This window comes from Populus trichocarpa, chromosome 5, assembly GCF_000002775.5.
Source record: "Populus trichocarpa isolate Nisqually-1 chromosome 5, P.trichocarpa_v4.1, whole genome shotgun sequence".
Lineage (NCBI taxonomy): Eukaryota > Viridiplantae > Streptophyta > Magnoliopsida > Malpighiales > Salicaceae > Populus > Populus trichocarpa.
This window is the reverse complement of record NC_037289.2, coordinates 5,648,965-5,673,334: the sequence shown is the minus strand read 5'-3', so window position 1 is coordinate 5,673,334 and position 24,370 is coordinate 5,648,965. Positions and strand designations below refer to the sequence as shown.

General features: G+C 33.9%; 2 protein-coding genes across 4 annotated transcripts; both read right to left on the bottom strand.

Annotated features, from left to right (window-relative positions):
- Window positions 1–3,699: 3,699 nt before the first annotated feature.
- On the bottom strand, window positions 3,700–14,652 carry LOC7477121 (lysine-specific demethylase JMJ25). 2 transcript variants are annotated; one of them, XM_024600729.2, is made up of 14 exons: window positions 11,811–13,895; window positions 11,612–11,727; window positions 10,913–11,012; window positions 10,674–10,815; window positions 10,053–10,116; window positions 9,212–9,962; window positions 8,159–8,488; window positions 7,197–7,359; window positions 6,891–7,099; window positions 6,352–6,424; window positions 6,173–6,258; window positions 5,553–5,672; window positions 4,661–4,722; window positions 3,700–4,046 (listed from the first exon to the last, which is right to left on the bottom strand). In XM_024600729.2, the coding sequence occupies exons 1-14, from the start codon at window positions 13,326–13,328 to the stop codon at window positions 4,022–4,024; spliced, it is 3,759 nt and encodes a 1,252-aa protein (XP_024456497.1). In that variant the 5' UTR covers window positions 13,329–13,895; the 3' UTR covers window positions 3,700–4,021. The 2 variants fall into 2 exon arrangements, with proteins under 2 accessions (XP_024456497.1, XP_024456498.1); XM_024600730.2 differs by lacking the exons at window positions 3,700–4,046; window positions 4,661–4,722; window positions 5,553–5,672; ... (2 more) ...; window positions 6,891–7,099; window positions 7,197–7,359 and adding an exon at window positions 7,366–7,908 and having other exon boundaries at window positions 11,811–14,652.
- Window positions 14,653–16,285: 1,633 nt separating this feature from the next.
- LOC7477120 (glutathione hydrolase 1) lies at window positions 16,286–24,160 on the bottom strand. Of its 2 annotated transcripts, none has more exons than XM_024602412.2 (7): window positions 23,894–24,160; window positions 20,074–20,423; window positions 18,666–19,181; window positions 18,332–18,567; window positions 17,622–17,886; window positions 17,149–17,286; window positions 16,286–16,693 (listed from the first exon to the last, which is right to left on the bottom strand). In XM_024602412.2, exons 1-7 carry the CDS (start codon window positions 23,898–23,900, stop codon window positions 16,454–16,456), a joined length of 1,752 nt encoding a protein of 583 aa, XP_024458180.1. In that variant the 5' UTR covers window positions 23,901–24,160; the 3' UTR covers window positions 16,286–16,453. The 2 variants fall into 2 exon arrangements, with proteins under 2 accessions (XP_024458180.1, XP_024458179.1); XM_024602411.2 differs by lacking the exon at window positions 23,894–24,160 and adding an exon at window positions 20,584–20,740.
- Between the last annotated feature and the right edge of the window lie 210 nt (window positions 24,161–24,370).

Genomic DNA, 24,370 nt, shown 5'->3' with positions numbered 1-24,370 from the left:
TATACTCCTCATCTGTAATCACATGATGCATCTCTGTGAACATCTAATTCCTTCATGCATCCCACCATGAAACATATGCTTCATGTCAGCTTAACCAGTCATAATCATTATTTTTACCCTGACGAGTTATGACGTGTAATGCATCACTCATGTCACTGTCGACTGGAATGTGTTGTTTGTAACTGAAATGTCGCATTAACTGGTCTGAGCAATGTAGCTTAACAATCTAAAAAAATCAACGGGACAACAAAAATTTAAAGTAACAATAGTATTTCTCGCTTCATATCTATAAAAGCAACAAACATCTCCCAACTTGTTTGACCCCCTCTATGTATGCAAGACATAGATCCTCAGCTATATGTAGAGATAACATCAAAATCATCCAAGGGAGTCAAATAAATTAAGGGCACAATTCTCCTTGTTAGGTTAGTGAATAATACACTACCAAACATATGGAGTATATATATGTTATAGCATACCTTCATAAAATATTAAAATTATCGAAATAATTAACGCAAACTTAACAAATAATCAACACATTAGATTTTTAATTGATTTTGTACCTTTTTTGACCTCCTAATTAGCAAATTAATATAATTAAAAAGAAAAATCAAATTCGTGAACTTATAAACAATAATTCAATAGAACATGTAATTTATCACACAAATACAACATTCATGATCTCTTGCATTAAATCATTAAGTATAGTTAATTATATTATCAGCTTATTCTAACAATACATATAAAATCTCTAATTCGACAACTTAACATTAATTAAACACAACACATAATTAATTAAAAATATTATTTCATAATTAATTTAACTTATTTTTATATTCAACTATATTAAATCAACTCTAAATAATGATATTTTTAACTAGTTTCACATTAATTTAACAAATCTTAAATCTACCATAAACTCTAAATCCAACCTAAACAATTATTTCATTTTAACTAAACAAAACACAAATTTATAGCAATGTAATATATTTATCTTATTTGTAGGATTAAAAAAAAGGTTGGGGTGGTGGCGGCAGCGGTGATGACAAAGGGAACAGTAGTAGCTGATTGTATTATTGTTGCATAATTCATTCTATAAATAAAGAGAGTAGTAGCTGATTACATAATTCGGAGTTCAGTTGTCATGGAAAGAAAAGGTTGGTTGGTGAGTAAAGAAGATGGATTGGACAAAACATTTGCTGACAGATTTTAATACGAATTGGCAATGGAAAAGTCCATTAGATGAATGGATGGCCAGATTTACAGAGGCAAAAAGAACTCAATTTTCCATTACTGTGAAGGTAAATTGATTGAGCATAAGCCATCTTCGCTTAGAACTTGTTTTTGTATAGGATGTTTTTCTAAACTATGTACATTTTTGGATGCAGGAAACAAGCTCATGATGGGCGAAAGCAGAACAGCTCACTTCAATCAGTGCTGGTCAGTTTCTGTGATGTAGAGAACAGGGTGGAGAAAATGCTACTGGGAAATTCGACGATGAAGTTGCCTGTAAATGTTCTCCCTTACTAAGCATGCGATGCAGAGAAGGCTTAGTGCTAATAGCCAAATTATACAAGTCAAGTCACAACTTATGAAGTTCCCTTTAGAATTCTTGGTAGTGTCTGTCGGAACTGTCAATTAGTATGCTCCCTCCCCCAAGTATAATATTCTGGATAACCAGTAGATTAAATTTTTCGAATATGCTAATGAATATGGTTTGAGAATTTGAGGGTAGGCAGTAGGCACCAACCAAATTATATTTGATATTATTATTAGATTGAACGATGAATCCCGTAAAGGTTATGAACAATGCAGAATTACAAGCACAATATGTACCGAGTAGCAGGACAGACCTGGCCTCAGTGTTGGATATCTAGCAGTTTTTTTTTTTCAAATTCAGAAATGAAGCAGTTGTGTATTCATATTTTCAGTCTAATATAAGCTATTAATGTTATATGAGCATTTATTTTTATTATTGTATAAATAAATAAATAAATAAAATTTTAAAAAAATAAAATTTTTAAACTCAATAGAATTCATTATCTATATCGTGAATTTGACATGTTTAATTGTAAAAACACATGGGAAATAGATAAATAAAAAAACACAATAAAATTATATGATAACTAGGATTAATTAAAAGAAACTTAGAAGATAATGGTTACTTCCATATATATATTTTGAAACTTGTTTTTTAGTGATTAAAAAGTTGAGTGGAGTGAAAAAATTATAATTTTTTTTTAAAAAAATTATTGGCGTGGATGATACTTATGCTCTTTAAGCGACACGTGCAGAGTCATTCCATGTCAAAACATAGTATTTCAAAGTGGTATTGAAAGTATCTTGCTGTGATTTTTTTGTTGTTGCTATCTATGTACACAACAAAGTAGTGATTGTGGGTTCTGATGAATTTTTTTTTCTATTCTCTCTTTTTTTTATCTTCTCATTTTCAAAAAATAAATGTGTCTTTTCATTTATTTTTTTTATCCAATTTGGTTTTTTTTTTATTGCTATTTGCTTTGTTTTTTTTAAAATCTTTTTTATTGATTTTTTCTTCAATTTCATCCCTTATTATTTAATCTCATTTATTTTTTATATCAAATTTGGTCCTTATTTTTTTTTATTATTGCTTGATCCTAATTGAATTTTGTTTTCAATTTCATCAGAGATTATTTTTATATCAAATTTAGCTCTGTTTTTTTTTAAAAAAAAATTGTTTTTTTAGATCCATTATTATTATTATTTTCAATTTTTCCTTTAACATTTGATTTATTAAAAATTAGTTTTTGTGTTTTATTTTTACTTTTCTTTCCATGAGTTTATCTTAATGATATGTCAGATTGCAAGGCTAGTTAACAAGAATTAACTTTGAGTTTTTTTTTTATTGTTTTTTTTAATTAATGTTTTTTAGATTCAACTTTCAAAATTGAATTACTTGATAATTAAATTTTATAGTTTTATTTAGTTTACCTTCAACAAGTTTCATAGTTATTTTTATGTTGTTAATTTTTTTATCAATTTTTTTATTATTGTTATTATATTTTTTACTTATATTATTTAAATTAAACAAGCCTATTAAATTCAACCAAGCCAATAACTTAAATCTTAATTTTTTTTTTATTTTGTAATGATACTTGCATCACTAGCATTTTTTTTTATATTAAAAAAAATTTGATTGCGTCATAGCGCGGCTCATATCCAGCGAGTTCTATATTGGGTTGATAGATTTCAATATTTGCCTTTGCCGAGGCTGAAGAGGAGGTTCCCGCAATTCAAGAATACATTCCGAGGCTGAAGGTGTTCCAGCTACACCAATCGGACCTGGTCCAGACCAATGCTTTATTACTGATTCCAACTGTGGTGATTGGGCAGTCATTTTCAGAAAATGACTAATTTAATTTATATTGCTATATAACTGATTTACCTTAGGAACACAATTAAAATCTTATTTTTAAAAAAATTAATTTTTTTATGTAAAATTAATATATTTATATATTTATATTAATATTAAAAATATTATTTTAATATATTTTCAAATAAATTTTTTTAAAAAACAACCACTAACAGGTACAAACCGTGATTTTCAGCCGTCCCGATTCTTGTTTCAGTCATGCAGACTACTCAGACGCTTGCATCCAGATTCAAACACAAGAATTAGTAAAGTGAGTTTGAAATTTTTGGGTAATAAAACTCATGACCTGGGATAAGTAAATATAAAGCAAGCATTTACGGAGTATTAGTTAGAAACATCCAGCATTAGTGCTGTGCCAATCAAACCTTGTACAGAAATCATCTTCCTCTGTTTCTATCTCGTTCAACAAAAATTATATGTTCAACCTGTAGTAGGTAACAATCCCAGAAGAGAATCTACTCGACTGACGACGATGAGAACAGAGGAGATTTTTTACGGTGACTATTTTATGAACCTAGAACATAAAACTAGCACCTGAAACAAAAAGAAATCCTGCCTAAGGATGATGACACTGCAAGTCACCCCTTCTTCCTCCCAGCCTTCTCTTTCTCAAACCTTCTCGGTTTTCTCCACTCTGAAATAAAACAATTCAAACACTCGGTTGCTTTAACAAAAGAAAATAACAATGAAATGCATGGCAAATGATTGTTCAGAACCAATAATCCAAGTGAACAGTTCTCCTTGACACATGACCAGAAAGAAAAACATCTGCATTTCACATTTGCACCTAGAGGCTACAAAGTTTAAGGTTGCTTTACCGACAGCAGCAGCATGGTAATCTAACAAAAAGAGATTAAAGCATACCTTAATAACGTTCAACAACAACAAAAATTTAATCTTTTTCCTTTTTGCTCCTCAATTTAATTTCATCGAGTGTTCCACTGAGCAATTAGTATACTCAAACATTTCATTTCACTGTTTTCCTTCAGTGGAATCACTTGCATATAATGAGCAATTCTTTTATGGACAGAATGAATACATTTTTTCACTTATTACACACCATGCCCTGTCATAGACGGATCAAAATGCTACATAAATACATGGCTGCGTCATTCCAAACTAATGGCATGAGCATATTTTTAAAAAAACCTTTTGGCAATGATTTAATAAAAAAGGGAAAGAAAGAACTGAAATACGAATATGCTGAGTACTAATCTAAAAATCAAGCATGAATGGTTAGTGACTCACTTTCCATCCTTCATCAGAAAATCTACAGCGCGTCTCGCAGCATGAAGTAACATTTTCTTTATCTGCATCAAAAACCGAGCCAGGTTAGATTTAGTCAGTGCATGATCAACAAGTGACCAAGAGTAAAATGCAGTGCAACCAAAAAAATGAATGTATGGCCACTGGTTGTGGGTTTTTATGGTGCCATAAGGTAAAGATTGTGTCGGATATGATAAAAATAATCAAGAGCAGCTGAATATCACAGTTGTGACCAGAGATGGCAATACTGAGAGCAATGTTACAGCACTTGCAGTTCGAACAATGATTTGGACAGACAGGCTTGGCTATTCTATAGTATTTCATTATTTTGCAATGAAAGTCCTTGGTCTTCATTCTTCTTGTGTTTATCATATTGCAAGATTTTACTAGCACACCAGAGATTATTCTATTGTGAAACATGTGGTGACCAGGGAGAAATAAAACTCTCCATAGTATAAATACGACAGGACTACTCAAAAAACCGAGTAGTGCCCCCACTTCATCCCCAGATCAACTCTTTTCACTCCAGTGGAATTTCTCTTATTACAAGATCCTTAACTTTTCAGCATTAACCAGAATATCATCATAGAATAACTCTAAATTATAGATTTCAGAGGTCCTACATTAAATGTGTTATAGAATGATTAAATGAAGAAATTGATCTAACTCTTTGGATGGATAAGAAGAGAGCATCAAAAAGAGACATTCACAACAGATACAATTGGCCAACTTGTACATGAAAGACTCCATTCTCTAACTCACAACACTTTCAAGGAAAGCATCTCAATGACCAAAGACTCATTCCCTTCAGATTGACAAATGGGTTTCAGCACTTGTCATTATTATATAGACATAAAAGGAAGATTACAAATACCTCCAGCTTGTCTTCCTTGGCCTGATGATTTGGGGGGAGCAGACGGAATTCCTCTGTCAAACGTATGCACTCACCAACATTTTCAGGCGAGACAAAGTCCAGTGCTACCTTAATGCAAGACTGTAAATGTATAAATTAGTTTTCATGGAAAATCAGTCTGCATTTCTGATTGTGTGCATGTGCCACTGGTATAAACCAACACATGAACAAGGAAGCTCACTACTTAATGGCAATTAAACTCCCAGATTTAATGTTCAATTTTTTAAAACAAGACCTAAAAAACATAAGCACATTACAGTAGAAACCTTGAGAATTATACTTCCACCAAGTCATCAAAGGACTACATCCACATCAGATGTAAAGAAATCTACACTGCTGAATAATTCAGTGGAACCATCTCATCCTAAAATTTTAGGAACTGGACCATAGCACACCAAAAAAAAAATAGCAACAAAGTTGTGGAGACCATGAATAAGACATTGTTAATTTCTGAACCTCCTACGTTGCCTAATTCCATGATCAAGATCAAAGCATTGCCATCAATTTCATTGCTCAAAAAATGACCAGCAGGAATTGCCACACAAAATTTCCAGGTAAATATATAACAGAACAAATTTTACCTTCAAGTTTCTAACTTGATGAGGACAGCCTGCAGGAATAAAGACAGCATCTCCAAGTTTCTGGACAAATGTCCACGGTTCAATGCCTGCACATCAGTGTCAGTAACATAATTATAAACCTCAAAATCAAGAGGAAAAAAGAAACTGACTGAACCTATTATATACATTAAAGGACTAACCATATTCCTCTTTTAGCTTCCTTTTGTGCTCTAGAGTCAAATAAAATGTCTGGTCATGTATGGAGTGAACAACCTACAACACCAAAAGAACAGTAGTTCATGTAGTTACTTCAAGGATGCAAGCAATTTATGCTACAAATTCAGACAACCAGCAGTAATCCGATTTAGCTGGCCCATTTAATTCAGTTTTGACGAAACAGTCTCTCTTTTCGATCAGCTACCATGCTCATCCCAACTTTCCCCAACCAATTCATAACATTCATGGTGCCTTTCCACGTCCACCCTAGAATATTTCTTTAACATATACCATTTAACAAATTCAAGATTTTTTTTGTAAAGCATTAGTGCATAACTGGTGTTCTTGTTACCTAAAGTTTTACCACAAAATTCATTTTCTTGACCATGAATTAGGATACACAACAGAGTTTTTTTTAGCATGGAATATAGACTGTTTCTACCAAACCCTTGAATTAAGCAAATCTGAAAGTTATAACACGACCATGGGCCAAAGGTAAACAAGACAGCCAATACACGATTACCTTTTGTAAAGGGCAACAATGGATATGCCTAAATTCTTTGAAGTGCTTATCGAGATATTCCTGCAATTTAGGAACATCTTCTCTCCGGAAAATATCCCAAACAGCACCTCCATCTAAAGCGTCAGGCCATTCCAACTCATTTGCACAATTTAAAGGTCCACTCTCATAGATTTTGCCTTGAACCACTTCTTCCTTCTCAGTAGATTTCCCTAATTTATTTGAAAAGGCAGAACCATTAAACAGAAAATTGTAAGTCAGGTCATCAACTTCGCCAGATAATAAACACATAATCATTAAGTGACCTACCAGAAACACCACCATTCTTGTTAACATCAAATTTATCCACATTCTGATCATATCCAAAAAGTTCTCTCTGGTCTTGTTTGAAGTGAAGAAGCTTCAAATTTTGAATCTCAGCAAGTTGTCCATCGTTATAGGATACCTCAGCAGTATGCGTTAAAACATTCACCTAAAGCAGCAAATTTATTGTGCACAAAATAATCATGAATAAAAGACCAATCATGAGGTTAAATAATTATTTCAGATCCCAGTCTTGACAGCCCCAGCACATGTAGATACTATAATATCAAGATTCACTGCTGGCAGGAAAAAGGAAAAATTCCACATTTCAAGTCTTAAATTTTTCTGTCAGAATATATGAAAATCTATCATTAACAAAAAGACCATTAGTCATTGCCCCATCCCAGCAGAATCCTAGTGAGAGAAATCTGACAGTTCTTGACCGTTTTCTCACTGAGAGCTTGCTGTCAAGCATCAAGTTTGCAACCTCATGTTTGCAGACCAAAACATATTACCTTTTCTCTAAGCAGGTTGGAAAAAAAATTCAAACACAACTCATACAAAGAGTATCATACAACAGTTAGTTGAGCATCACCACTGAAAATACCCAATGCTGCTTAAAGTCACTTTCTTGATTTTTTATGCAATATTTGGAACAAGACACGATGCTGATCCCTGACTATAGTTTTCAAAGCTCCCAAATATAAGCCTGTGATATCTACAGAATAGAATAAAAGCAATCAAAGCATGGCTTTGTAAGTCAACAATTTAAATGTTGCCTCCAAGAAAAACTGAACATGGCACACTAAGAAAGGAAATTTTAAGTTGTCATAACTTTTGTTATGGAATTCACCTTTCAGCCTTTTTCAGAAGGATGTGTCATTCTTATTGATTTCTAACCTTTCATTCTCTTTCTGTCACTACTATATCTTCTTTTATCTGAACAAGAATAAAGGAAACAAACATACCGCATCAGACATGTCACAATGAAGCTTGGTAACAGAATCTCCACGCCCAAGCTCTATAGGAAATCCATAAGCAATATATGTCTTCGGCCCCATGTCTGGCTTCAAAGAATTCTGAGGCAACCTGATAGCAAGGTTTAAAGGTCCACTGCGGCGGTCAGTATACTCCTTGAAGGGCAAACAACAGGTGAATTCAACATCATGTCGTGGCAAACTTTCACCAAATGTTTTATATGGGGGCCAGTCTTTCAGCTTCAGAATCTGAGGCCAATTTTTACCATCAAACCTTCCCTCCGTGTAACCAGTAAAGAATTTATGGACATTAATTTCTACCTGCGTTCATCAAGAATTGAGCTTCATACTAAAGATCATAACAAGTGATGACATTTCAATACAGATTGCACGCATAGTTATCAAGATAAATGGAGAATGATTCACAGCCATAGTTATCAGAAAATAGCATCAAAATATTTGTGCTCAACAGGAAAGAGATCAATTGAGATAATGAAGTCTACCTAAAATTTGCCAGAACTATTTGAAAAACTCATTCAATTTCAATTAGCAATGTTGCAGCTGAGTTTTTATTATGGCGGTGATAATTATTTGGGTTGCTGGTTGAAATAGCTCAGATGCATTAGGAGCAGCGATTGTTTGGTGATGGCTCAGATGGTAGTGGCACGGCCATGGCAAAGCTAGGTTTTATGAGAAATGGGTTCTTGGTTGAAAGATAATGTAGCAACTAGCAAGGGGTTTTAGGCTTCACAAAGAGACTGTTATGGAGAAGAAAGGATGAGGAAGGTCTACTGTGGTTCGAGCTTGGTGAGAGACAATATGGGGATGAAATGCTATAATACAATGTTATGCGAGCTCTTTGTATTATGTAATCAGTTTCGGTAAAAAGAAAGTCTTCTGTTGTGGATTTGAATTATATGATCGTGGACTTAGACCCTCCCATGATTATCAGAAAATAACATCAAAATCAAGCAATAAAAGGTGGCAAAATTTTGTCTTCAATGCACCGCTGAAACACAAAAAAGAAGAGGTAAATACACTGACCTCACAGCAACTCAGGCACTCAATTGCCTTAACATCCAAAAGTGTACCATGTTTTTCATGTTTGATCTGGCGGAAGGCACGCCACATTACCATCGGCTCCCAACTTAACCCAGAAGCAGTCTCAAGCACATTGCTAACAATCACAGGCTCAGCTCTCTTCCAATGGAACTGAAAATGTTTCAAATCATCCTCCATGATATCTTTGGCTTTTGGATTGAACAAATAGTTATCATCAGAATCTTCTCGACATGCTGCTTTTAACAACTCGTTACCATTACAGATATCACGATTGCCATTCGAATTAAAACACATGCGTAGTTCAACGGGAGCATTAGCAGAGTCAATTTCACAGTTTTTTAACACATCTTCAACTTTCTTTACCAACTCTGAAACTGAAACTGAAACTGAAAAATTAACTTCTGTGTTTGGGAACAAACATTTCAGTTGTAAATTGCCACTACCACAAGCACAATGAATGCTTCCATCTTCATTTGCTTTCCATCCAGACTTTGGCCCTATAAAATCCTCAGAGACAGTCTTTTTAGGCGAACCAGTCAGCAATTCATCTTTTATTTCCTCATGTTCACCATGCATATACTTAAATCCCCTATCAATATACTCCATAACCACATCCGGCCCACCACCTTGCAAGCATCCAGCACGGATCTCACGGCAACAGAGAAGACAAAGATCAGAAGAGCAATTTGAGCAACTTCTGTGATAATCAAAAATAGAAGTTCGGCAATTATCACTGAAAAAAAAACACAAAAGGTGGGTTAGTATCAAATCTTACCTAGAAAAAGAAATGGTGAGAAACGCTGATATCTAAAAAAGAACTTACCAGAACATGCGTTCATCTGCAGGGCAGCTAGCATTTTCTATCTGTAAGTCTGCAGGCGGTACACCTGCAGAAATAAACTATTTGTGATCTGACAAGCAAGAAGGCCAACTCTCTAGACGTAGAAGCACAAGCACCCTTCAGCTACCCACTCATTCATAAAGCATGCTCATCATAAAACATAGATAAACAGACATCTCTGCACCAACAAGCAGCACAAGCACATGCATAGAGTGCATGCCATGATTAATTTCTTAAAAATCTATAACCAATCTTTTGTTAATGCAACTTTTAGTTTGGAGTAACTGCAAGTACAACTAAAGAAAGGTCTTCTACATCCAATCAAGAAGAAAAACACAGAACATAATATATAATGAAAAGATTTATTCTTAAAACACAAATCATGACAAATAAAGAAAAAATAATCACAAGACTTGGGAATTTGACCATCAAAACAACAGACAATCATTTCATCCCATAAGAGCAACACTTTTTTATACAAAATTTCATTTTTATCAATTTCAGGCATACTTAAACGAAGACCATTTTGAAATTTAAACAGAATCATTGAAAAATATTTATTGCTTATGAAATTAATTTCAAATATTTGAAACAAAAGAATACCCCTTATCCTAGCCTCAATTTCTCTCTCCGTCATTTGCTCTGCATCTAACCGCTTCAGAAATGGAAGAAGTGAACAAAGTAAAAACTTAGAGTGCTGCACTTCTTCTTCTTCGCTTACTTCCAGGTTTAAATTTTTCAGGTCCTGCAGACAAGAGGTAAAGTTGTTACATCTCACGCTTACAATTAAAACCATTAACAAATACATAAAGAAGATTGATCTGCAAAATTAGAGAACATACTTTTACTGGCGCATCTAGACGCAAACAAGATTTACAGTTGCAATTTCCAAGACAAACTGGACAAGCACTTGCAATATCATCCTCTGTCATCTTAGGATACCTACATAAACCAAGAGTTCCTTAAGCAACAAAATCAATGTTAGAGGGATTGAACCATAGACATTTTCAAGATGATTGAACCTCACTAAAACATGTCTAAGCTATGTCATTTTCTTGTTGATTGTCCAAGCAGGTGCTAAAATTTCAAAACAGTACATCATATGCTAATTACTTGTATCCAGAATGTAATGTTACGAATGAGTTGGATTAAAATTGGATTAGATCTATCAGTACACACAGATCATGCACGATATCACGTGTTCTAACAGTTAACTATTTCCTCCATAAATTTTCGTTGAAAAACAAAATAAATCTCGGATAGAAGAAAAGAACCAAAGCACGATAAGTTTGCCCCATTATAACATTTCACAAGCATAAGCATGCATGAGAAAAGGAAAGCACAAGCTAAGTAATAACATACAAATTCATGAAATTCACAGCAAACGATAGCATGAACTACAAATCAATATCTTACATTAAATGGATAATTGAGAGTTAATTTAGATTAAAAAACACCACCCTTAACAAATATATTTGTATACACGCACAATGAGAGAACAAAAGATTACAAGAGATAATGCAAATAATCGTAAACTATACCATTTTGTTAAGCAGGGGATACAATAGCGCTTCCTTTTACATTTCAGGCATCGAATGACACGGCCTTTATCACTTCTCTGGCATTGGTGGCACATTAAACACGCTTCCTCAGTGAACTGCAAATCCAAATTCCGGGACGTAAACAGCCATTAATTAATCAAACAGACAATATCAACAATAAACCAAATAGATTAGTTACCTGACTAGTGCGCCAGGATTTGCTGTTCTGCCCAGCTTGCTCTTTCTGACTCCTGGGCCCATGACCTGTCCCAGTGCAAATCACCAAAGAATCTCCTTCACCTTTGCCTTCACCACTTTCTTCCATTTCTTCTTCTCCTTTAATTTTCTCCTGCGCCTCCTGCTTCTTCTTCCCTTTTTGACTCGCTCTCTTTGTCCCACTATTCACATCACCGTTTTCCCTCTTTTTCTCACTTTCCAATCCATCACACTCCGAGACCCCTTTCTTCTGTCTACTCTCCGAGACTCCCACCTTCTTCCTGCTCTTCCTATGCTTCTCCCCAAACACTAACTCGTCTAATGCATTATCAATCTCAGCATAATTCACCTTTTTCTCAGTTTTCCTCAGCCTCTTCTTTAAGGGACCTCCATTCTCTTCCACACCAACAACAGTCTCCTTCCCCTCCTCACTCTCCACCTCCTCATTACCCAATGCAGTTCCCTTCTCCTCGTTGTTTACATCACCATTTTCACTCTTTTTCTCACGTTGCAGCCCATCATTCTCCAAGAGTGCTTTCTTCTTTCTACTATCCGAGACTCCATCCTCCTTCTGGCTCTTCCTATGTTTCTCCCCAAACACTACCTCATCTAATGCACTATCAATCTCAGCATAATTCACCTTTTTCTCATTTTTCCTCGGCCTCTTCTTTAATGGACCTCCATTCTCTTCCACGCCGACAACAGTCTCCTCCTCATTACCTAATTCAGCTCCCTTCTTCTCACCCTTTTCACTGTTCTCTCCTTCATTCTCAACAAATTTCACTTTTTCCTTCCCTTCAACTCCCAGCTCTCCAATCTCTTTCCCTTCCTCATCATCCACCTCCTGATTCCTCAATTTACCTCCCTTCTTCTCCCTCTTCCTTTTCCCTTTCTCTTCCCTTTTCCCATCTAATTTACCTTCTTTTCCATTATCTACGGCTATCTCTTCTTCTTCCTCAGTACCAGCCTCCTGTTTTTCCTTCCAAGCAAACCCTCTCTCTTCCTGCTTCACAAACCGCACTTCACTTTTATCACCAAATTCGCCTTCTTCCACACTCGCCACCTCTTTCTCAGCAAATTTCACCCTTTTCTTCTCTTTCACAACAGATGAGACCCCCTTTTCATCATTCCCTTCTTTCACCTTCTCCTTCTCCTTCTCATTATCACTTTCTTTCTTCTTTCCCTTCTTTTTCTTTTTACCCTTATTCGCATTCTCCTTCAGATCACATTCTCGCCCTTCCTCCACACCATTACCTTCCCTTTCTTCTTCACTAACTCTACTCTCACTCTCCTTTACCTTCCACTCCCTATTCCCCTTATTTGAGACATCCTTTGACTTATCGAAATGACAAGTTTCCTCCACTTTCCCTTCAATTTCACTACCTTCAACTAAACCCCCACTTTCCTTCACTTCCTCCTCAGACCCACCATTCTCCGCAGCTTCCTCCTTCACCCCCGCCGTCGATTTCGCCGGTCTCTGCCGCTTCCCGACTCTTGTCATCAAAAAATATTCAAGCTTTTAGCAGGAAAAAAAAAAAAACAGAGAAACAAAAGGAGAGGCTTAAGTTTCTTGTTTTAGAAAGGGTGAAGCTTTACTGAGAGTGGCACACGGAGTTGTTTTTATAAGAAAACCGTTTGTCAAAGCGGCTGCCGCGGGAATGTCAAGAATTTTAATTTTTTTCTTAAGTAATTTTTTTATATTTCTAAATTATTTTAATATATTAATATTAAAAATAAAAACAAAATATTAGCTTAATATATTAAAAAAAAAACACTTTAAAAATTAATTATCTTCCCAATACTAAACACTGAGAGGCAGAGTGTGTTTTTGGTTTTTCAAACACTCTATCTTTTTAAAAAGTGCTGGAAAAAATAGGGTTTATTAATTTATTTATGTGGAATAAAGTAGGGCAAGGATAGAGAATAGGGCATGGGTTATTATGACTTTCGATTGATTTGATTGATGGGCTAATTAATTGTTTAGGAATTAATTATTAATTTAGTGTTTTTGAAATTTTTGGCGCCAAAGTAACTGTTGGAAGGATTACTGTGGGCGAATTTTTGGGACGGAAGGTTATCCCGCCTGTTTTTTTTTTTTTTTTTAATTAATCTCAAGGTTGGTTTTCCACTATATAAATTAGGCCTATCCGGGTGTTGATCCTTATAGATTTTATGGGATTGATGTGAGATGATTAACCCAGCTTGATTTCACAAAAATTAGTCTAACACCTCATTTCCATATAAAAAAAAAATCAGATTTTTTCTTTGACTTGACGCGAGTTAAATCTTGTATCAATGAGTTCTTGAGTTAACTTGCTTTGTAGTCGGGAAGTTATTGAGTTAGAGCTTGTTTAATATTGTAATATCAATTATTTTTTAAAGTATTTTTTTAAAAAAATAAATTAAAATAATTTTTTATTTTAAAAAATTTATTTTGGATATCAGCATATCAAAATGAAATGAAAACACTAACAAAATTAATTTAAAGTAAAAACAAAAAACTTCAATTTTTGTCAAAAAATATTTTTAAAATACAAAAACAAGCATGCTATTAATTTATCAAGCCTCAATTAAATTTTTTCTGAGAACTTTGAAACCATCACCTATTTGTAGTGTTTTTTCTACTTTGGTCCTTCGCCTTTCAATTTTTTTTCAATCAACAAATTTGATTTAATTATCCTTTAATTTGGTCCAAAAAAAATGCAAGCATGCAAAATAAGTTTGAGTGCCAAAATTTTAAAAAGAAAAATTTTGAACAACAAATCCACAATGAAATGTCAGATCATGAATAATATCCGTGTGTGCAATGTTTTATCCACGATGTTTAGAGTTTTGTATTGGCTTTTTAACTCGTGTTGCACTGTTGATTGAATTTTTTATTTTAAAAAAGGGATATACATGCTTGATTGACGTGTTTTTATACGTAATTGTTTTTAAGTGCAAATAAAAAAAAAACTTATCCAAATCAAATCAAATATATGTGTAAGTAGATGAAAAATAAGTAAAATAATATATATATATATATATATATCAAGATATTTGATCTTGTTACATAGAACATTCACTCGATTATGTTTACTAAATTTTTTTTATTAAAATAAATTTTGTATTCAACCAAATAACAATGAAAATAAACATAAACATGAAACTAACTGAATAAAATATCAAGTAAGCCTGCACATAGTAAAAAAAAATTATTTTAAAAAATAAAGTTAATTTATATAAAACATAAAAACAATTATATATGAATCAAAATAATATTTTCAAAAATTAAATACATATTAATCATTTTAAAAAACTTTCAATTCAAAAAATGCTAAATAAACAAAATAAAAAGCTAGTAATATTCTAGGTGACGCAAGCACGTTTAAAAAAAATAAGAAAAATAAATAATTTTTGGTTACAAGTTCGAATGAGTTTAATAAATTGATTCTATTTTAATTAGATAATTAAAAAATATACAGCGATAGTAACACATATAAAATTCTTATAAAAATAAATAGCATAGCAACCTGGAAAAAAAACATTGGAAGTATAAAATTGGATAAAAAAATAAATTGACCCAAGTGAACCCGAATTAGCATGATAGACATGTAACCTTGGTAGTAAGGAACATGTTAACCTGCAAAACCCATGGTCCAGGTCTTGAGATCGAGATAACCTAATAAAAAAATTGAGAAAAACCATAAAGTCAATCTTTTTTTTATATAAAAAAATAATGTCAAACAATGAAATTGGAATGAAAATGAGAAAAAAAATGACGATGCCCTGCATCAACATTTCAAACTCGTAACTTGACTCATTAGACCGAAAGCACAAAATGATATTAAATAAAAAAAATATAATTAAAAGAACGAGGGTAAAAATCAAAATAAAAAATAAATGAGGGGCAACACAAATTCTTCGACTAGAAAGTTAAATAAAAAAAACTTTGACAAAAAAATCAAAAAAATTAAGATCAAGTTGAAAAAAATAATATATCATAAATTTTAATTGAAAAATAAAATTAAAAACAATAAAATTTTATAAAATAGAAAAGAAATAAAACCCAAAAGAATAAAAACTAGAATTGAAATAAAAAAAGGGACTAATGTATACTTTTTAAAGGAGAAGAGGTGACAATTTATCCATTATTTGTCACCACACGTTAAAATGGATCAAATATCACTTCCAAAGAGACAAGAAAAGATGATATTTGGTTGTCATATGCTGATCCAAAAGACACAAATAATATCCACTTATTGAAGTGTGCTCATAACACGCAACAATTTTTATTTTTAAAAAATATTTTATAATATAGAAAAATAAAAATGCCACCTCAACTAAAATAACAAAAAAAAAAAAAAATTGATCCCGATACCCTTTAAGTACTTTTAATGTTCATTTAAAATAAAATAAAGACAAAGTCTGTGAATTTTTTTTTTTTTGTTGTCTATAAGGTTATTTTAGAACTTCCACTGTTAAAAAAAAAACATCTATTCCCCCAATGATTTTTCAAAAGACATTTGAGATCATATAAGAAGACAAAAATACCAATTCCAAGGCTTTATTTTTGTGTTGGGAGGGGCAAAATAGGGAGAACGCCGTGGATTACTTAACTAATTAATCTAAAATCAGCTCACGACTTTAATAACCAGCAGGCAACCCTCCTTTCCTTGGATCGCTAACTGCTACTAGCTTTCCCATGAGTTTATTTCCTTCTGTAGTCTCTAAATCCTGAACAATAAATTGGCAAATGGTTCCACCAGCAATGCCTTTCAGGACATGGCCTCTTTTCTGGAGGAATGCCCTGACATCCGCAGAGAGTTCGAAGTGGTCGCCGTACACTGTTGTCCAATTCTCATACTGTACTACGTTGGGAGTTAGCTGCATACACGTGTAACATTTTATCAGGTTTCTGGTAAGGTTAGAAATGAAGCCCACTCATAAGTTAATCACAATTAAGAGAAAAAAAAGCTATCAGATTTCAGGTAAGGCTGGAAATCAGCTAATACTCGATCGTGGGATCTTTTTTCACAAACAAAGATACACCTCTTTATAAAGGCAGAGTGGAACGTCTTGATGCAACTTCTACAATAACTTATTCTACAAAAGCTAAGACTAGATCAGCTTTACCAGGAATCGGCATGCCATTCCCAGAGGGGTGAATTGCATGTAAACCTAGATCCCATCCCATCCATAAATTTTTCAAGAAAATGTCTTTCAGGAGTTCCTCCAATCTCAGGAGATCACACAAAGGCTAAAAATGCAAAGCTACTAAACTTAGTGTGCTTGCAAAAGCAGTAAAAGAGAGAATTTAGCAGCTTGGGATTACATAAAACCTGATGATAGACTCTTGGAGCCAAGACAGAAGAGAGTGGATCCATTCCCTTCGCAAAATGATTTAAGAGAACCTCCGTAGTCCCAGCAATGATCATGGATCCCCCACTTGCGCCTACCACACCTTTCAGTTGCTCGTCCTGTGGAGGGATGCACAAGACAAAAAAAATTGCAGTGTTAAAATGTGCATAAGGTCTTAAAATAATGATAAACAAGGATGGTATCAGGGTCAAAATTTAAATGGAATTATATATAAACATAATAGTAGTTCATATACAATTTAGAATCGAGTATCACAGTCTGTATCTGTTTGAGCATGACTGTGGGCCGGCGCTATGATTCATTTGAGACCGGAAACCCCTGCCCCCTAAGCCTTTAAAATGTTGGAAATCATAATTGGCCATCTGGAGCCTCCGAATAGAGTAAATATGGGATCAATTATAACTTGAGCAAAAGAAATCACAAAGCAGCAGACCTTCAGCACAATAGTAGGTGTCATGGATGATAATGGTCTCTTCCCAGGCCTGATGAGATTAAGAGGTGCAGGTGGCGGAACATGCCCAGTATTATTCCCAGGCATGGAGAAATCATCCATTTCATTATTCAGAACTATTCCTGTACTTGGAGATAGTATCTGTGTCCCAAAGTATGAATTCACAGTATTGGTCATGGAGACAGCATTCCGCTCACTATCTACAATGGATATATGACTCGTGCCATGATCATTAATCTGGTTCCACCTGTCAAAACGCAGAACTTGGTAAAGATGATAGGTACAGAATATAGATTGTCAGCATAATTTATACTGCATCTTTCAGCACATGCCACAATACTGAAAATGTTGGGAGTTTGGACAATCTGGAGGAACTACTTTGCCTCTCTCAGTAACATTATAAAGCAATGAATTGCCCATCATGTTCTTTTTTCCAAACCACCCAGCGAATGGATCATGTGAAGAATTAGAAAATGCACCGTGTAAGTTTTGAAGAAAAATTCAATAACATAATCAAGCAATGAACTACCTATCATCTAACAATGGTTTTCAGGATCATCCACTCCTAATCAACATAAAATTTTACAGGTTCTTGCAATTGAACATGAACATAAAAGGAACTGTATATTAGAAAATATTCAGTTATTTGTGTGCAAAAACAAATTTTATGCTACAGTTGCTACTCTGTTTACCTGCCACCATAATGACCAGGATCAAAAGTCATGTTGTCATAAATGGTTTTCTTCAACTCTTCTGCAAATTTTGGAGAGATCATATCTGATACGACTTGAGCAACATCAGCAAAGTCAGGATCGCCAAGCTTCATCCTCACAGCGAACGCATGCTTTAAAGATTCAACTAGTCGATGGAACCCAAGGGGACCAGAAATGCCTTCCGGCACTCCGTATTGGGCAAGAATGTTCAGAATCTGTGGCAAAGGGAACAGTGATCCTAGATTATTGGTGTTTTTTTTTTTATTTTTGCTCTCTAAAGTCAGAAGATAAACAGGCACAGAGGTGCACTTACAAGCATCATTGAAGCACCCCCTGAAGAAGGGGGAGGCATTCCAATTATTTTGTAGCCTAGGATGTTAGTGATGATGGGTTCTCTAACTCTGACTTTATACCTCTGCAAGTCTTCTATTGTCAGTATCCCCCCAAGTTTCTGAATATCTCTTACCAAATTGAAACCTATTGGTCCATTATAAAAGGCCTCCACTCCTTTTGAAATTTTTCTTAACGTGTCTGCTAGTTTCTTGTTGTAACAGATATCACCTTGTTGCAAGAGATCACCATTTGATGTAAATACGTTGCGAAGCCCTTCATCTGCCAAGATACCTGATTGTGTCTTTTCCATCTGCATGCGGAGGTATCGTGAAATCTTGAATCCTCTGCGAGCTAGCTTCTCAGCTGGCCTTACAAGCCTTTCCCATGGGAGCCTTCCATGCTGTTTCCACGCTTTGTAAAGGCCAGCAAGTTCCCCTGGGACAGCTATGGATAGGGCGCCTCTTGCTTTTAGAGTATCATTTCCATCATACATATTCTGCAAAAAATGGTTGAACAAATTATTTAGAACATAGCACAGTACAGAAACCTATCAATCTAGAAACTATCAGTTTTCCCAACAAATAAAACAAAATGAAAACATGAAAGCAGAAAAGTATATTTGCAACAAAAAAGTTATTAGATATAGTTTCTAGAAGTGTCTTGGTTTTAGCACAAGGCACATTGCATTTGCAAAATCAATATTAGAAGCAATTCAAAAATATATGGACAATAGGCTGCGTCGTGCCCCCAATTTCCTTGGTGATAAATCGATGCACACCATATCAAGATGCATGGCCTGAATGTGAAAGCATATGCAGAAGATTTGAACCATATGGAGAAATTGTATTCTTGGGGGATAAATCGAGAAATGCCAGACAATAAATGGTTGAATTTTCAATAAAAGGACTGAAAAGCATGGCAGATGGCGACATTCAGCCCTTGCTGGATCTTTCAAATGAAAAATTCCGTTTGCCTCCAGTGGAAGCTCTCTACAAAGTGGATGTGCATCTATCAACAAAACAAGACTTAAAACAGTGGCAATTACCAATCAGCAATATTACTTGGACAGCAGCTAATGCAAGTGAGGTAAACTAAATTACTACACACACACACACACACACACACACACACACACATATATATTGACTCCGAATGTTCTGAAAACACTACTGGTTTATTGGGAAGAACACGATGGAGAGAGGAAGGAATCGCCATACTCCAAAATACTGCCAAATCAATGAAAAAAAATGAAGGAAAAACCTGTTACTATTCATTTGTTGATGTGCCAAATTGTAACATGCATGTTTTCCCTTTATTGGTGTCGATATTTTGTACTCAAGATGGTCATCACATATATTCTAGGAAAGACTTGTCAGAATCCTCAGTACCTCAGAAGCTTGCATTGGCGCAGTTTCTCTCATGTCATAGGCATGTACCTCCCCGCTGGCAAGTCTGATAAGCATAAAGGCTCCTCCACCGATGCCACTTGATGCTGGGCTCACAACTCCCAAACAAAGTGAAGCAGCTACAGCTGCATCAACAGCATGTCCTCCTTCACGAAGAACATCAATCCCAATTCTGGAACATCTACCATCATCAGTAGCAACAGCACCATGGCGTGCCACTACTTCTTGGTGTCTAAATTTGGTTGAACCACTCTGACGACCGTGAAGGCTTGAAGTAGCAGGGCACAGTAGAAACAAGAAAAACAGAAGGATTGCCCATAACGACGGCAAAGCTGCAATCAATAAAAGCGTTGATTTTGATGAAAAACATCTTAATTAAGTCAATAAAACCACACATTCCAAAATTCCTCATTTCATTACCAGAAGAAGAAGAAGAAGAAGAAGATCACACAAAGTTGATTTCCACCTCACAAGTCTAAAAAAACTACTCACATGACAAGTCTCGCATAGCACAATGTATTCTTCTGCCATTGAAAGCATTGAATCTGCATGTGATGGTGGGGTGGTGTTGGTCCATTTGCTCAGAATAGAGCATTAACAGTCGGGGCTCTATTTTGACCTTCACGGTCCACTAGATTCTTTTAGATATTTAACATTTGACATTTTGAGTGGACGTAAATTCATTTTTTTCCCTGTATAAGTAAGTTATTGCATTTTTTTAGGAAATTAATCAATGAAAGGTATGAAAGAAAATCTTAAAAAAATTAGGGTCTGGCTATTATGATATCTTTAATAAATTAGTTAAAAAATTCACATTAACAAAAAAATTAGAAAAGCAACTCCACACAAAACACTATTCACAATAAACATGTTTTTTTTTAAAAAAAAAATTATATTCATAATTTATTTTACAAGCTTGGCATGTTAATTTTAATTGACCTAAATTATTTTTAATTTTATATTTTTTTAATTATTTTTTTTCAATATTATTATTTAACTTAAGATTAATTGAGAATTTATCTTCATAATTTGTTTTAATTTATTTTTTATTAGGTTATCATGATCTAATAACCTCAATTTTAGATTTGATAATTAAGCCGAGTTAGCGCAAGTCAATTTAATAGGTCACCATCTCAATTTAAAAAAATATTACCTTGAATTTTTTAAATCAACTATTTATAAGTTATTTAGGTTAATTTTAGAATTGTTAAGTTAATCGGTCATATAAAATTAATCCCTATACTGTTTATAATTTTTCAACTAAAACACACATTATTAACCAATTCAATTTTTTTATGTGAAAAAGAAATTGATTTGACTGCAAGTAGTGCGGGCTTTAGTTAATAATAATAAAAAAAGGGCTAAAATAATAAGGTAAATCCTAAATTATTAGAAATTTTGATTCTTGAAATGAAACGCATCCGTGCCTCAAATTTATAAGAATAAAAAAGAAGTAATTTTAACAACATGTGAAGAAGTAGTGGCACACTACTTGCAGTGTGTTTTGCTAGAATAATCAAGTAAGAAATGATCATTTCTCATTGTCTATGATAATGGCAAAAGAACACGTGAGTGAAGTTAATGGTGGTGATTTTTTGGATAGATGGTTTTCCAGTGTGTTTTGCTTGGATTGATCTCTTTCGGGCCTGCGTTTCTTTGGCAGATAGTGAGAAAGTGCTGTGGTACATGTGTTTGTTAGTTTGGTAAGGAGTTTTTTTTTTTAAAAAAATATATTAAAATATATAATTTTTAAAAAATTAGTTTTGATATATAAAAATATATAAAAAAATTATATAAAAAAAAATTTTAAATTTTTGAGAAATGTAATTTCAACCGCGTTCCCACACACTGTTTTAATATTTATAGAGCTAGTTTTTTTTTTAAAGTGTTTTTTAAATAAAAATATTTTATATTTTTATTTGTTTTAAATTAAATTTTTTTTATATTTTTAAATTGTCAAAGAACCATCTCAACCCAATAGCTTAAGCTGTTAGGTGAGGTCCCAGGATATGATTTATATTATTCTCTAACACACCCCCTCAAGTGAAAGCCCTTTGGGCTTGAAACTTGCACAGGCCCACATTACCTTGTGCTTAATTTTTATCAAATAAATGGGGATGGTGAGATTCGAACTCGTGACCGCTTGGTCATCAAGGCTCTGATACCATGTCAAAGAACCATCTCAACCCAATAGCTTAAGCTGTTAGGTGAGGTCCCAGGATATGATTTATATTATTCTCTAACATAAATTAGTTTGATGTAATGTAACAAAGCTGATGGTGATGTATTTGTCCTATCCTATCCTATGATCCATTATTTTCCTTGTCCAAGGGAGGTGCTTGCCACATGGAAGGGATGTGGTCTATAATTTTAGTCCAAAGTCTAATGATTGGTTCATTTCTTGTGGTGTGTGTGCAATCGTTTTTGTGAAATATAGTTTACCATATATATATATATATATATATATATATATATATATATATATTTTTTTTTTTCGTAACCCTTGAGGATATAGCAATGCTCCATTTTAACTCCTCTTTTTTAAAATTTCTAATATCAAATTTATAGCTCGCGAAAAGTCCCAGTTGACTATCACCATTAAATAGCCAAAGCAAACTTTCTGATAGCCCACTTCCCTCGTATTTTCCATTTATTCTCTCTCGTATTTTCCTTTCAAACCCTTAATAAGCGTTGTTGTATTATTGACCTTGAACGGATCAAACTCCAGTTAGAGTGAAAAATGGTGGCAAATGCATGGTACTGAATATACTTTTGGCCGGTGATATACTTTTCTAGTCAACTTAACAGTGATGGTAAGAAAGATACAGAGTAAATGGAAAGAAAAGTCCACTTTAGAGGCTAGCAAATTGCGTGCATACATTCCACCAATTTGCGTAGAATTATCAATACGAGTGCCTAGAACTGTGAAATATACAACCTCAAGAGAGAGAGAGACGTAGAATTATCAATACGAGTGCCTAGAACTGTGAAATATACAACCTCAAGAGCGAGAGAGAGAGAGAGAGAGATTTCTCTTATTATTTTTCAAGATAGTTTCCGTGAGGTGATTTTTGTGTTAATTTGGGTTCCTGGATTTTGAGAGTTACTCTCTTGTGTTGTATTGATTACTGAAAAAACTAAAATTTGAGTATGTTCCTCTCTTCTATATATTTTCCTCGTTCTCCTTTTGATATCTATCAGACTAATCAAGATTTTTTTTTAATCAACTCTATGTATGCTTTCTTAATCATAATTAATAATTAATATTCCACCAAACAATTAAAAAGCTTAAATTATAATTTAGAAAGTAAGTTGATTTCAACTTTTATTAGCTATCTAACAATTAGGGGTTATTTTAACCTTTTCAAGACTATATGACTTAATTAATATTAGGAAACAGGATTAACGTACGCTAGTAAACAACACCTAAAATATAATTTAATAAGAATCTAACTTTTGATTAAATTGAGAACTGTTTTTTTTCTTCGCAATACCTTGCAGAAATTAAAGGAAGAGAGGCTCACTCTTCAAGAGAGAAAGAAAGGAAGGAAGGAATGTTAGTGATTTGAATGAAACGATGCTAAGAGGTGGACTTGCAGAAAATCTTTAATAAGGTGGAAAATGAAAGCATACAGGCACACAAAACATACATTGATGCTAAGCACATAATCAATTAAACTTGAAACAAATCGAAATATGAGAGAGGTAAGGAGAGAAAGAACAGTTTTAATTCTTGCACAGACCCAGATTAGTTAGATAAGAAGGAGAATTAAGAAAGAAGTTGAATGCTTAAGTTACTTACATGACATCCTTCTTCTTTTACTCCTCCTGTCTTTCTTCTTCGTATTTGCAGGTGATGATCCAGTGCATCGTTGACATATTTATACCCTGTCAAACAGAGAGTCCTAGGAATTTGCAAAGAAGATGCCCCACCTAACCTGTCGGTCAAAATACTTTAGTCTGTGGTACTGTGCTTGAGCAATGAAATACTACAGAAAATAATTATCCATGGGCTTCATCTCCACACGAAATGATACAAATAAAAACAAAAGAACCAGTTTTTAGCCGTATAAAAGAGAATCAATCAATCAAATGGGTATTCCTTGCAGGCTGCAGCTGTAATAGTCGTCGTCGTCTTTGACTTCTTTAATGTATATAGTTTTCTTATCTTTCTAGGTGCCATTTGCATAGTCTTGGCATTTTCTCGAATAAGACATGTGGTCGGTAGCAATATTGGAGAAGTTTCCCTACAATTAAGCATAATCAAAGTGTAAAATAA